Here is a 15,326-nt window from a genome sequence, read left to right on the forward strand (position 1 = left end):
TCTACATCACTGGAAAGTCCCTCACCTTCACCCTGAAGAACCCTGCAGGTGGGAACCTCCAACACCTACACACTGATCTAATATCAGTTTTCAGGTAAAGGTTCACCTAACTGAATAGGATGACATTTCCCCTAGACACTGATCTAATATCAGTTTTCAGGTAAAGATGCACCTAACTGAATAGGATGACATTTCCCCTAGACACTGATCTAATATCAGTTTTCAGGTAAAGGTTCACCTAACTGAATAGGATGACATTTCCCCTAGACACTGATCTAATATCAGTTTTCTAACTGAATAGGATGACATTTCCCCTAGACACTGATCTAAGGTTAGTTTTCCCTCCTTAAGGGTTACAGTTGACCTGTTTTGCGTGTTTGAGTATGTAGCGATCTTAATGTTTTTAAGGCACAAAGCACATTTCAACAAGGTATCATGAACCAGGTATATCCCATTGACAGTATGTTTGACTGTCATCCTATTTGACTGTCACCCTCCTTGCCCCTACAGGTGTGACCCAGAAACAGAATGAGGTCAACGGGGAACTGGGGACTGTCCAGACGGTGGGCAACCTCTTCCGGGTCCGTCTGGCCTCCAACAAACAGACAGGATTATGGGAAATCAGCATGAACTCCAACCAGCCCTACACACTGAAGGTCACTGGTGAGTTACCATAGAGATACGTCTGTTCTATTAAATATGTGTGTTATGCTCACGCTCAACACTAGATTGTATCCTGGATACACACAGAGCCCAGACCTGGGTTTAAATAATCCATTCAAATGTGTCACATGCCCCAAATAAACTAAAAATTAAAAACATTCAGGACCCTGTCTTTCAAAGATAATTCGTAAAAATCAAAATAACTTCACAGATATTCATTGTAAAGGGTTTAAGCACTGTTTACCATGCTTGTTCAATGAACCATAAACAATTAATGAACATGCACCTGTGGAACGGTCGTTAAGACACTAACAGCTTACAGACGGTAGGCAATTAAGGTCACAGTTATGAAAATATAGGACACTACAGAGGCCTTTCAACTGACTCAGAAGAAAGATGCCCACGGTCCCTGCTCATCTGTGCGAACGTGCCTTAGGACTGCAGATGTGGCCAGGGCAATAAATTGCAATGCCCGTACTGTGAGACGCCTAAGACAGCGCGACAGGGAGACAGGGCGGACAGCTGATCGTCATTGCAGTGTCAGACCACGTGTAACAACACCTGCACAGGATCGGTACATCCGAACATCACACCTGCAGAAACAGGATGGCAACAACAACTGCCCGAGTTACACCAGGAATGCACAATCCCTCCATCAGTGCTCAGACTGTTCGTAATAGGCTGAGAGAGAATGGACTGAGGGCTTGTAGGTATGTTGTAAGGCAGGTCCTCACCAGACATCACATCACCGTCAGCAACGTCGCCTATGGGCACAAACCCATCGTCGCTGGACCAGACTGAGGACTGGCAAAAAGTGCTCTTCACTGATGAGTCACGGTTTTGTCTCACCAGGTATGATGGTCGGATTCACGTCTATCGTCAAAGGAATGACCATTACACCGAGGCCTGTACTCTGGAGCGGGATCGATTTGGAGTTGGTCTGGGGACCTTTTATTTTTGCTGAGTTTACAACAGGTGTAGGTAGACCTTACTGTAAAATGCTTACTCATGAGCCCTTAACCAACCATTCAGTGTTAAAAAGTAAATTATAAAAAGCTAGAAAAAAACTGGTTCCGAGTCAATTTTCAGGGGTAAAGGTCAGTCGAGGTAATTGAGGTAATGTCAAGAGAAGTAATTTCTCAGTGTTCATAAACCCAATTTGAATTGATTACTCAGCCTGATACCCAGAATTTGTAGGAAACTGGTTGTAATGAATCAGACGGAGGCCCAGCTACAATAGTCAGGAATGTTTATTTATGAGAGCTCTGGTCATAATATCATGTACAAAGGTTTATATACCTCTCATTTCATCATAAATGTCCCTCCTCCTCCTCTCAGATACAATGGAAATATAGTTCACAAGCCTTCTCACATTGTCTGCCACCTGTGAAACAATCTACTACAAGCCCAAGACCATAGTCTGGCTTTTTTATGGCGGTTTTTGAGCAGTGGCTTCTTCCTTGCTGAGCGGCCTTTCAGGTTATATCGATATAGGACTCGTTTTACTGTGGATATAGGTACTTTTGTACCTGTTTCCTCCAGCATCTTCACAAGGTCCTTTACTGTTGTTCTGGGATTGATTTGCACTTTTCGCACCAAAGTACGTTTATCTCTAGATGACAGAAAGTGCCTCCCTCCTGAGCAGCTGCGTGGTCCCATGGTGTTTATACTTGCGTACTATTGTTTGTATAGATTAACTTGGTACCTTCAGGCGTTTGGAAATTGCTCCCAATAATGAACCAGACTTGTGGATGTCTAGAATTGTTTTCTGAGGTCTTGGCTGATTTCTTTTGATTTTCCCATAATGTCAAGCAAAGAGGCACTGAGTTTGAAGGTAGGCTTTGAAATACATCCACAGGTACACCTCCAAATGACTCAAATGATGTCAGTTAGCCTATCAGAAGCTTCTAAAGCCATGACATATTTTTCTGGAATTTTCCAAGCTGTTTAAAGGCACAGTCAACTTAGTGTATGTCAACTTCTGACCCACTGGAATTGTGATACAGTGAATTATAAGTGAAAAAATCTGTCTGTAAACAATTGTTGGAAAAATGACTTTGTATCATGCACAAAGTAGATGTCCTAACCAACTTGCCAAAACTATAGATTGTTAACAAGAAATGTGTGGAGTGGTTGAAAAACAAGTTTTAGTGACTCCAACCTAAGTGTATGTAAACTTCAGACTTCAACTGTATGCTATGTTTGGTATAGTTACATCAGACAGAAGGTTTCTTAATGTAAAAACAAAAGGAGGAGGGATGTTTGGTCGTGGTGGATGGGTGGGTGTATTACGCAATCGTCTCGCATCCCAAAGGTTGCTTGTTCATAACTCACCAGAACAATTTGAGCTAATTAGCAACTTTGCAACTACTTAGCATGTTAGCTAACGCTTCCCCTTACCTTAACCCTTTTAGCTAACTCATTACCTAACCCTAACCGTAACTATTTTAAATCATGTACAAATATGTCAAAAAGTATTTCACCCCAGGTCTGTTAGAGCCATAAGAGAAGGGAGAGAATCCGGCCCTGACTGAGTGTGTGTTTGTGTGTGTGTGTGTGTGTGTGTGTGTGTGTGTGTGTGTGTGTGTGTGTGTGTGTGTGTGTGTGTGTGTGTGTGTGTGTGTGTGTCTGTGTGTGTGTGTGTGTGTGTGTGTGTGTGTGTGTGTGTGTGTGTGTGTGTGTCCAGGTCAGAGTACCATTGCCTTCATTTATGACTTTGTGGAGACCTTCGAGGGACCTCACCCAGGATACGCCCTCATCTCTGGCCGTCCAAAAGCAGGTAAAACACTACAACATCATCTTAATCATCACCATTACCATATCAAGCAGGTAATCTGTCAATCACAATTTTACTAAGGCGACATCATGGCGACATCATCTACATGAATGCAGCTGCCACTTCATTAAAGCCATTAGAGGCTTGATCTTTGCGATCATTATGATCATTGCGCACATCGTTTTTATCACTGGCGAGAGGTTTTGCATCGCTGCATTCTCTATCAGAAAGTAGGCTGGCCCTCTTTGATGTTGTGTGGGTCAAAACAATGCATTCTGTTCATTTATAAAGCCTACTTCATCAAAGTCATAAAAAGCAGTTAATTGTAATTTGTAATAATTGATCTGAACCTAGAACAGTTACATAGCCACACCCTTAAAAAAAAGTATCTCTTCTCTCTCTCCCTCTTTTTTTCTCCCTGCCCCTACACTCGTCCTCCTCTCTCTCTCTCCCTCTCTTTCCCTCCATTCCTCCTCTCTTCTCTCCTTCTCCCAGGTATGCCTGCCATGCTGTTGGTATCCGTGTTGGGCAGAAAGGGCCCAGCCTCTGTCAAGGTGGCCAACGTTGCCTTGGTGACCGTGTCAGGGTTAGAGGTCGTAGGCGGTACCTTGGAAGACATGGGCAACGGAGACTTCCTAGTTACGGTAACCAAGGTCCCTGCGGGGGAGTTTGTGGTGCTGTTGAACGGGACAGATGTGGTCTCCTCCACCGTGTTCCAGAGACAGTCCACCACTCAGATGTCCGTCTCCAAGGTTACCATCAAGGTAAGTTTACATTGAAAAACGCCTTTTATTTGTAAATGGTGAAGGAGTCTATACTGCATGTTGGGATAGTGTTAGATAAAAACCATGGTCATAGACATTTATAGACCATATCAGAAAGGAAAACGTGACTGACTTTTACTCCCTAAACATGTAGGACTGTGGGCCTACTTACAAATTACAACATGGACTTTCTAAGCACAGAAATGTGTCTCTGTAAATGAGCCAACAAACAAACTGCACATTTAAAAAAGTGGACCTCACAACAACTACTCAACAGATCTTGTTGTTCTTGTCTTCTCAGGCCGTGGTGGACAGAAGCATGGAGCCTGGTAAAACCTTCACCCTTCCCTTCACCGTCATGACCGACGCCACTGGAGGCAGCTACAAAATCAGTGCCAGAAATGACCGAGACTTCAAAATGAACGTCCCTGGCAGGTAGGGATCAGGGCTGGAATATCCTGAGACTGGTCCCAGATCTGTTTGTATGGTCTTTCCCATTTCTGTGGTCATTGTTGCGTGACACATTGGTCGTAGAAGCAATTTAGGCACAAACAGATCTGGGACCAGGTTATCTGACTCAACATGATTAATTATTGTCCTCTCTTGGCATCACTTGCATTGACACTTAATGCTAACCCATTGCTGCTGCTAACTTATCAGCATCGCTGTGACTACCGGAGGAAACGCCACCGGTGAACTGACCATCACGGTGCCCGCCAACACCCCCTCAGGAACAGACGTCACCCTGACCATCGAGGCTGTGGCCCCCGGGGCGTCCGACTCCAACTACGCCGTCCTGCGCCTCTCTGTCGTCACCAAGGTAACCTCAGATATGTAGATATATCTACACTGAGTGTAAAAAACATTAAGAACACCTGCTATTTCCATGATATAGACTGAGCAGATGAATCAAGGGGAAAGCTATGATCCCTTATTGATGTCACTTGTTAAATCTACTTCAATCAGTGTAGATGAAGGGGAGGAGACAGGTTAGAAGGACTCATAAGCCTTGAGACAATTGAGACATGGATTGTGTATGTGTGTCGTTCAGAGGGTGGAGACAAAATATTTAAGTGCCTATGAGTGGGTTATGGTAGTAGGTGTCAGGCGCATTGGTTTGTGTCAAAAACTGCAATGCTGCTGGGTTTTTTACGCTCAACAGTTTCCCATGTGTATCAAGAATGGTCCACCACCCAAAGGACATCCAGCCAACTTGACACAACTGTGGGAAGCATTGGAGTCAACATGGGCCAGCATCTCTGTGGAACGCTTTCAACACCTTGTAGAGTACATGCCCCAACGAAATAAGGCTGTTCTCAAATCTAATAGATTTATTAGATATGCTAGAATGTGGATATATAAAGATACACTAGAGAGCTGACAGGCCTATAAGGTCCGTCTCCACTATATGGGCCCGTCTCCACTATATGGGACATCTCCACTCTATGGGCCATCTCCACTCTATGGGCCATCTCCACTCTATGGGCCCGTCTCCACCGTATGGGCCCGTCTCCACCATATGGGCCCGTCTCCACCGTATGGGCCCGTCTCCACCATATGGGCCCGTCTCCACTGTATGGGCCCGTCTCCACTATATGGAACCGTCTCCACTATATGGGACATCTCCACTCTATGGGCCATCTCCACTCTATGGGCCATCTCCACTCTATGGGCCCGTCTCCACCGTATGGGCCCGTCTCCACCATATGGGCCCGTCTCCACCGTATGGGCCCGTCTCCACCATATGGGCCCGTCTCCACTGTATGGGCCCGTCTCCACTATATGGAACCGTCTCCACTATATGGGCTCGTCTCCACTATATGGGCCATCTCCACTCTATGGGCCATCTCCACTCTATGGGCCATCTCCACTATATGGGCCCGTCTCCACTATATGGGCCCGTCTCCACTATATGGGCCGTCTCCACTATATGGGCCCGTCTCCACTATATGGGCCGTCTCCACTGTATGGGCCCGTCTCCACTATATGGAACCGTCTCCACTATATGGGCTCGTCTCCACTGTATGGGCCCGTCTCCACTATATGGGCCCGTCTCCACTGTATGGGCTCGTCTCCACTGTATGGGCTCGTCTCCACTGTATGGGCCCGTCTCCACTGTATGGGCCCGTCTCCACCGTATGGGCCCGTCTCCACCGTATGGGCCCGTCTCCACCGTATGGGCCCGTCTCCACTGTATGGGCCCGTCTCCACTATATGGGCCATCTCCACTGTATGGGCCTGTCTCCACTGTATGGGCCCGTCTCCACTGTATGGGCCCGTCTCCACTGATGGGCCCGTCTCCACTGTATGGGCCCGTCTCCACTGTATGGGCCCGTCTCCACCGTATGGGCCCGTCTCCACCGTATGGGCCCGTCTCCACTGTATGGGCCTATCTCCACTGTATGGGCCTGTCTCCACTGTATGGGCCCGTCTCCACTGTATGGGCCCGTCTCCACTGATGGGCCCGTCTCCACTGTATGGGCCCGTCTCCACTGTATGGGCCCGTCTCCACCGTATGGGCCCGTCTCCACCGTATGGGCCCGTCTCCACTGTATGGGCCTGTCTCCACTGTATGGGCCTGTCTCCACTGTATGGGCCCGTCTCCACTGTATGGGCCCGTCTCCACTGATGGGCCCGTCTCCACTGTATGGGCCTGTCTCCACTGTATGGGCCCGTCTCCACCGTATGGGCCCGTCTCCACCGTATGGGCCCGTCTCCACCGTATGGGCCCGTCTCCACCGTATGGGCCCGTCTCCACCATATGGGCCCGTCTCCACTGTATGGGCCCGTCTCCACTGTATGGACCATCTCCACTGTATGGGCCTGTCTCCACTGTATGGGCCCGTCTCCACTGTATGGGCCCGTCTCCACTGATGGGCCCGTCTCCACTGTATGGGCCCGTCTCCACTGTATGGGCCCGTCTCCACTGATGGGCCCGTCTCCACCGTATGGGCCCGTCTCCACCGTATGGGCCCGTCTCCACTATATGGGCCCGTCTCCACTGTATGGGCCCGCCTCCACTATATGGGCTCGTCTCCACCGTATGGGCCCGTCTCCACTGTATGGGCCCGTCTCCACTGTATGGGCCCGTCCACTTCTAAATAGCCTCCTTTCCTCATCTCTTCTCCCTCTTCACCATGATTACTCACTCTCTCTCTCTCTTTTCTGCAGGTGACAGATTTCACCCCTCCCCAGTGTGAGGTGGTCAGTGTCTCATCGGTCGACTGCCCAGCTGACCCAGCATTCTGCAACTCTGCCTTCTGGCAGCTCTCTGCCAACCTGACAGACGGCGTCAATGGCACAGGCATCACCAGCCTCACACACCGCCAGGGCGTAGGCAGCCTCACCCACACGGACCTGAAGCAGACAGTTGTTGCAGCAGCGTTCAACGCTTCGTGCTGCTCTCTGACAGTGGAGCTGGTGGCAGTGGACAAAGCCATGAATGTCGGCACCTGTCTATACACCACCAAGGTAACTTGGCATCACAGGAGGCTGGTGAGGGGAGGAGTTGTGCTTGGTCGTCACAAGTTACCACAGCCACAAAGTCCTAAATCCCGCCCATTTCTACAATTTATCTTCTTAAAATAATATATCTTCACCTTAAGCACACTGCTAACCGTGCTAGTGTGCTAAAGTCCAACCTCGAAACATAAATGGAGGAACCAGAACCTGTAACAGGCAGGTGCTTGACAGCCCGCCGTTGTATCTTAACCTTAAGCAAAATGATCCTATTTACACTTTGTAGTCAATAGGCAAGTTCTATTGATCCAGGTTCATTTGACAAAAACATAAATGATGAATAATAATTGTGAAGGAATGCAGGGCATGTGATTCTAACAGCTTACTAAATCTATATTTCAACTGTAAAAAATAATGTGTCTTTGCAGGATCCTTGTCCTGACTTTCCAGAATGCCTGAATTGCTTCGCCTTGCTTTTCTGATTGGCTGGATACAAGTTTCAACATCCAATTATTTCAGATTTACTAGAGTGCAAGTTTCATCATGGCCCTGACTGTGGCGACACGTTGGCACATTAGAATTATTAGAATATGCCAGATATGAGTAAATTCTTGCATTCTGTCCATGCAGGCGTTTGCAGGCTACCTGAGACATGAACCAGATAGGTGGGAGGGCAAACAGGCTGTCTGCAGTTCATTCATCAATTTCCCTAAATGGATAAACTCAACTACTTTATTATTTTAACCAACACTAGGTTTTTAGCAAAAAAGTTGTTGTAGGTGTGACGTCATTCCGTCCAGCTTTTTTATTCTTTATTTAGCTTTTTAAATCTCTGGGCCACAATTAGACTTATAGAACCCAAGTCTCTCTTTCTCCTCATCACTTAATCTCTCCCCCCCATTGCAGGTGACAGATGTCACCCCTCCCCAGTGTGAGGTGGTCAGTGTCTCATCGGTCGACTGCCCAGCTGACCCAGCATTCTGCAACTCCGCCTTCTGGCAGCTCTCTGCCAACCTGACCGACGGTGTCAATGGCACGGGCATCACCAGCCTCACACACCGCCAGGGAGCAGGCAGCCTCACCCACACGGACCTGAAGCAGACGGTTGTTGCAGCAGCGTTCAACGCTTCGTGCTGCTCTCTGACAGTGGAGCTGGTGGCAGTGGACAAAGCCATGAATGTCGGCACCTGTCTATACACCACCAAGGTAACCTGGCATCACAGGAGGCTGTTGAGGGGAGGACGGCTCATAACAGTGGCTGAAATTGAGTGAATGGAATGTTATCAAACACATGGAAACCATAGAAACCACGTGTTTGATACCGTTCCCGTCATTACTATGAGCCGTCCTCCCTAATTAAGGAGCCACCTGGGGATGTGGTTCAATGTGGGTGTGTTATGTTCGCTATATCGTATCCTGACAGCAATTGTTGTTTGTCCCTCAAGTCACAGTCCCAAACAGGCCACAGTACATTGGGTGACGAATTGCTTAGCAACCGCGTGACGTGTTTGGTCAAGAATCCCATGCGCTGAGCGTAATCAAAGAGAAAGAGGTGAAGAGAGGGATAACTGGTCCCAAAATCTGTTTACTCTGGCAGGTGGCGGTTTTTGTTTTGTTCACTCACCAAGTGAGGAGTTTTTGTATGGAGGTCAATAAGTGTTGAATTTGATTAACAGAAAATGTAATGGCTTATTTACTACATGTGGCTTATTTGATCTAATCTAAGTTTTACAGTGATTAGTTTATGAGTGTACTGTTATAAGTAGGACATGTGACATCCCTGCAACTTCGAGAAAAAACACTTTGTATCGGTGTTGTGCCTGGTCGTCACAAGTTACCACAGCCACAAAGTCATAAACCCCTCCTATTTCTACAATTTATCTTCTTAAAATAATATATCTTAACCTTAAGCACACTGCTAACCGTGCTAGTGTGCTAAAGTCCAACCTCGGAACATAAATGGAGGAACCAGAACCTGTAAAAGGCAGGTGCTGGACAGCCCGCCGTTCTGTTTCGTGGACAAAGAATCTCATTGTTAGGGCGGAGACATAAGCATCATCATATATCCATATCTCTGATGAAAGTTGTTTGATGGTAACCGTAGCTCACGAATGTGAAGATGTTTGAGTTGGAGAAAATTACAAGCCTTTTATTTAAAAAAATAAAATAAAATAAAAACGAATTCTTTCAACATAAAAATTTGTGACAATAGATTGTTTTAGAATAATTCCAAAGCTCTGCATGCTAATGGTTCGATTGGCTGTGAAATAATTGTGCGGCAGCACAACTGGCACCTGTACTCTGTATAATTAGTGTCAACTGTGATTAGACTGTGCCTGGAAGTGGTCCCGTGTAGGCTAGAGATTTGAAATCAAAACCCAACCCTCAGGTAAAAAGCCATGACCTCAATTACTCATCTCTGTTTTGATCAAAACCGACTCTATGACCAAAATGATCCTATTTACACTTTGTAGTCAATAGGCAAGTTCTATTGATCCAGGTTCATTTGACAAAAACATAAATGATGAATAATAATTGTGAAGGAATGCAGGGCATGTGATTCTAACAGCTTACTAAATCTATATTTCAACTGTAAAAAATAATGTTTCTTAGCAGGATCCTTGTCCTGACTTTCCAGAATGCCTGAATTGCTTCGCCTTGATTTTCTGATTGGCTGGATACAAGTTTCAACATCCAATCATTTCAGATTTACTAGAGTGCAAGTTTCATCATGGCCCTGACTGTGGCGACACGTTGGCACATTAGAATTATTAGAATATGCCAGATATGAGTAAATTCTTGCATTCTGTCCATGCAGGCGTTTGCAGGCTACCTGAGACATGAACCAGATAGGTGGGAGGGCAAACAGGCTGTCTGCAGTTCATTCATCAATTTCCCTAAATGGATAAACTCAACTACTTTATTATTTTAACCAACACTAGGTTTTTAGCAAAAAAGTTGTTGTAGGTGTGACGTCATTCCGTCCAGCTTTTTTTGTTGACAAGACCTTCAGTGGAAACGCACTGTAGCAAGCATCTATTTTCTATGCAAATTGTCAACAAAAGATATCTGGACAAGGCATCATTGTAAATAATAATTTGTTCTTAATTTACTTACCTAGTTAAATAATATGTATATATTGTTTAATAAAACATGTATTTGACTAATAGCGATGCCTTGTAGGCCATTTTCAATCAAATAAGTATTTTTTTTAGTTCAGCTCCTCTTTAAGAGTGTTGAAGCTCAGCCTCACAAGTACTCTGGTGGTCAGAGAAAGTGCTAACAAACCTCTGGGCCAGAATTAGACTTATAGAACCCAAGTCTCTCTTTCTCCTCATCACTCAATCTCTCCCCCCCCCCATTGCAGGTGACAGATGTCACCCCTCCCCAGTGTGAGGTGGTCAGCGTCTCGGTGGTCGACTGCCCAGCTGACCCAGCAGCCTGCAGCTCCGCCTTCTGGCAGCTCTCTGCCAACCTGACAGACGGCGTCAATGGCACAGGCATCGCCAGCCTCACACACCTCCAGGGCATAGGCAGCCTCACCCACACGGACCTGAAGCAGATGGTTGTTGCAGCAGCGTTCAACGCTTCGTGCTGCTCTCTGACAGTGGAGCTGGAGGCGGTGGACAAAGCCATGAATGTCGGCACCTGTCGGTTTTCCATCGTCCGCAACGCGGGACCGCCCTCCATCGCTCTGTCCCTCCCACTGTTGGTGTGTCTGCTGGTCTCTGCCTTCTTCACTACATCCCTCAGAGACCTACTTATTTGATCTAATGCTGCATTCATAACCAAGTGGGAATCTGTCATTTAAACGTTGTGAAGTGCATTCACATGCTTAGAACTTGTTGGGAAACACTGATTTGGCTAATGGCCAACCAGCGGCGACAACCATAAACACAAAGTACAGGCATCATGCTTGCCAACTAATTATAGTTTTCAAAAGCCATATTAGATTAGATTGATAGATAAATAGATTGCTTTTAATAAGGTTTCGTTGCATTTAACTGCTGAAAATGCTGTTATCGAGTTAATTTCCTTAGCAGGTGACATCAGAGGTCAGCATTTGGGAGAAGTTGTAGCTCATGGGTGATAGACTAGTAATTACTAGTTGGAGGGGCGTTCAAGTGGATTTTCCTCTGTCTTATGTGGTAAATGCCACCTTCCCACTTGGTTATGGTAATAGGGTAAGGCTCATGTGTTGACTGCCTTCCCGACACTGCCTCTTAATGCTAACGGTTACGTTCCAGGCCGACCATATTGCAGACATTGCATTGCATCAACAAATGCTTTGCGTGATACATCATTGTTGGCGAAATGATGCAACAGATTGCTATGTGATGTGTGAAGCTGATATGTTGAACACCGATCCACGTGTGAACTCTGCCTTCCCGACACTGCCTCTTAATGCTAAATGATGCATCAGATTGCTATGTGATGTGTAAAGCTGATATGTTGAACACTGATCCACGTGTGAACTCTGCTTTCCCGACACTGCCTCTTAATGCTAAATGATGCATCAGATTGCTATGTGATGTGTGAAGCTGATATGTTGAACACCGATCCACGTGTGAACTCTGCCTTCCCGACACTGCCTCTTAATGCTAAATGATGCATCAGATTGCTATATGATGTGTAAAGCTGATATGTTGAACACCGATCCACGTGTGAACTCTGGCAGGCGTCTGCAATGTAGTCAGCCTGAAACATGGCCAAAGCCACAATGAAAATGAATGTCCCTTTTGTAAAAAACTGCCAACAGTATTCTCTCTCTCTAGGCACTTTCTCAACGTGTTATTTGCACTGTAAGATGTTTTCTAAGTCTTTAGTTTACATCTGTCATGAATAAAACATCTCCGCTTTCCTACTGACTCTGTATTATAACAAGACAAATAATCTGAGGTAGTTTAGTAGCAATGTGAAACCGGTCTGATTTCACCTATCAGTGAAACTAGATAGTGGTCAGTCTGCTTGACTAGGCTAGTAGTTTAGTGCTCAGGACACAGTTTAGGACACAGTTTAGAGTAAATGATGCTTTGACTGCACACATCCCACCCCAAGGGAGCAGCAGCATCATTGGCATAATAAAGAAATCCCCATCAAAATCCATCTGTTTAAACTAAAGATATGTTTTTTTTTGCATGGTCTGCTTCTCAATCTGCCGATGTCGCCATTCCTCATGTGTGGTGGAAGGTAACACCTACAGGGGTGTTTTTCAGACCAGCAAACATCCCAAAAATCGGTCTTCTCACGAAAACATTTGTAGCGTCCAAACAGTTTGGGCTACAAACCAGTGGCGGTCAATGCCGTTTAAGATGAGGATGGCCTTATTTCTATTACAACATATTTGATAACTGTCATTCATATTTCATTCACCCAGTTCATGTAACAGCGATAGGTTTAGGCTACTACGGCCGTGGCCAAAAGTTTTGAGAATGACACAAATATTAATTTTCACAAAGTCTCAGTTTGTATGCCTCAGTTTGTATGACGGCAATTTGCAAATACTCCAGAATGCTATGAAGAGTGATCAGATGAATGGCAATTAATTGCAAAGTCCCTCTTTGCCATGCAAATGAACTGAATCCCCAAAAAACATTGTGAGTGTTGACGAGGACAAGGCTGGAGATCACTCTGTCATGCTGATTGAGTTTGAATAACAGACCGGAAGCTTCAAAAGGGGGGTGGTGTTTGGAATCATTGTTCTTCCTCTGTCAACCATGGTTACCTGCAAGGAAACAGGTGCCGTCATTATTGCTTTGTACAAAAAGGGCTTCACAGGCAAGAATATTGCTGCCAGTAAGATTGTACCTGAATCAACCATTTATCAGATCACCAATAACTTCAAGAATAGCGGTTCAATTGTTGTGAAGAAGACTTCAGGGCACCCAAGAAAGTCCAGCAAGTGCTGGGAGCATCTCCTAAAGTTGATTCAGCTGCGGGATCGGGGCACCAACAGTACAGAGCTTGATCAGGAATTGCAGCAGGCAGGTGAGAGTGCATCTGCACGCACAGTGAGCCGAATGTCCTTTGGAGGATGGCCTGGTGTCAAGAAGGGCAGCAAAGAAGCCACTTCTCTCCAGGAAAAACATCAGGGACAGACTGATATTCTGCAAAAGGTACAGGGTTTGGACTGCTGAGGACTGGGGTAAAGTCATTTTCTCTGATGAATCCCCTTTCCGATTGTTTGGGCCATCCGGAATAAAGCTTGTCCGGAGAAGACAAGGTGAGCCCTACCATCAGACCTGTGTCATGCCAACAGTAAAGCATCCTGAGACCATTCATGTGTGGGGTTGCTTCTCAGCCAAGGAAGTGGGCTCACTCACAATTTTGCCTAAGAACACAGCTATGAATAAAGAATGGTACCAACACATCGTCCGAGAGCAACTTCTCCCAACCATCCAGGAACAGTTTGGTGACGAACAATGCCTTTTCCAGGATAATGGAGCACCTTGCCATAAGGCAAAAGTGATAACTAAGTGGCTCGGGGAACAAAACATCGATATTTTGAGTCCATGGCCAGGAAACTCCCCAGACCTTAATCCCATTGAGAACTTGTGGTCAATCCTCAAGAGGCAGGTGGACAAACAAAAACCCACATATTCTGACAAACTCCAAGCATTGATTATGCAAGAATGGGCTGCCATCAGTCAGGATGTGGCCCAGAAGTTAATTGACAGCATGCCAGCATGGATTTCAGAGGTCTTGAAAAAGAAGGGTCAACACTGCAAATATTGACTCTTTGCATCAACTTCATGTAATTCTCAATAAAAGCCGTTGACACTTATGAAATGCTTGCAATTATACTTCAGTATTCCATAGCAACAACTGACAAAAATATCTTAAGACTTTGAAGCAGCAAACTTTGAGAAAATTAATTTTTGTGTCATTCTCAAAACTTTTGGCCACGACTTTACATGATACTAACATTTTCCCTATCATTAGTCCAACATTTGCAAACAATATTTTCTATTGGACAAATTCAGGTATATTTATCCCCGTTTTGTTCCATTTGCTTCCATTTAAGAAACGTTTTTCAACAGAATCGGCTGAATGAATACACCCCTGAACACATAGTTCACTTTCATAGCAGCCATGTTGTATTCCTTCTCACATCCATGCGCTCTCCTCCTCTCACCTCTTCCCTTCGCTTGTGGACCTCAATGAACAACACATCAGCTGTATGTAACCATGCGAATAAAAACCTTTTTAAGCCAAAACGCTACACACAGCCTACACCGTTGTCACCATATTAACTAAAGTCATGTCATAGCATAGCTAATATAACTAACACTTTAGTAAAATCGCTACAATCATGCAGTAATGTTACAATGTACAGTCAGTAAGGAATTATACCGGCGGGCCTCGGTGGAAATACATTAGTAACACCAAAATCTTACCTTGACTTGAAAGAGTTCCAGTGTTGGGTTAAAGTCATAGCCAGCTAGTTAACATAGCATCTGCCATTCAGTAGGCTAATCTAGCTTGCTGCATTTGCAAGTGAAACTGAAAAAAAATTACTCTCTATTTATCTCTTGCTTCTCCTTCATTTTGGAATAAATTAATTTGTTCAAAACTGTTCAACTACTGTCTTTCTCTCTCTTTGAGTCAACTATACACAACATTTTATGCACTGCAGTGCTAGCTAGCTGTAGTTTATGCTTTCA

The 15,326-nt window shown here is 45.4% G+C and overlaps 1 protein-coding gene across 3 annotated transcripts in view; it reads left to right on the plus strand.

Moving 5' to 3' along the window:
- LOC109876954 (von Willebrand factor A domain-containing protein 7-like) overlaps positions 1-12,523 on the plus strand; it is a 15,577-nt gene extending 3,054 nt beyond the window's left edge. The window contains exons 7-15 of one of the 3 annotated variants that reach the window (XM_031819314.1): positions 1-48; positions 511-663; positions 3,350-3,442; positions 3,935-4,203; positions 4,505-4,638; positions 4,864-5,023; positions 7,375-7,674; positions 8,569-8,868; positions 11,030-12,523. The exon at positions 1-48 is cut by the window's left edge and continues 85 nt beyond it. In XM_031819314.1, the coding sequence (XP_031675174.1) occupies positions 1-48; positions 511-663; positions 3,350-3,442; positions 3,935-4,203; positions 4,505-4,638; positions 4,864-5,023; positions 7,375-7,674; positions 8,569-8,868; positions 11,030-11,431 (1,859 nt within the window). In that variant the 3' untranslated portion in view covers positions 11,432-12,523. The remainder of the gene's footprint in view (positions 49-510; positions 664-3,349; positions 3,443-3,934; positions 4,204-4,504; positions 4,639-4,863; positions 5,024-7,374; positions 7,675-8,568; positions 8,869-11,029) is intronic. The other 2 variants (XM_031819315.1, XM_031819316.1) reach the window with 2 other exon arrangements.
- Positions 12,524-15,326: the final 2,803 nt, after the last annotated feature.

Source organism: Oncorhynchus kisutch, unplaced genomic scaffold (genome assembly GCF_002021735.2).
Source record: "Oncorhynchus kisutch isolate 150728-3 unplaced genomic scaffold, Okis_V2 scaffold2037, whole genome shotgun sequence".
NCBI classification, from domain to species: domain Eukaryota; kingdom Metazoa; phylum Chordata; class Actinopteri; order Salmoniformes; family Salmonidae; genus Oncorhynchus; species Oncorhynchus kisutch.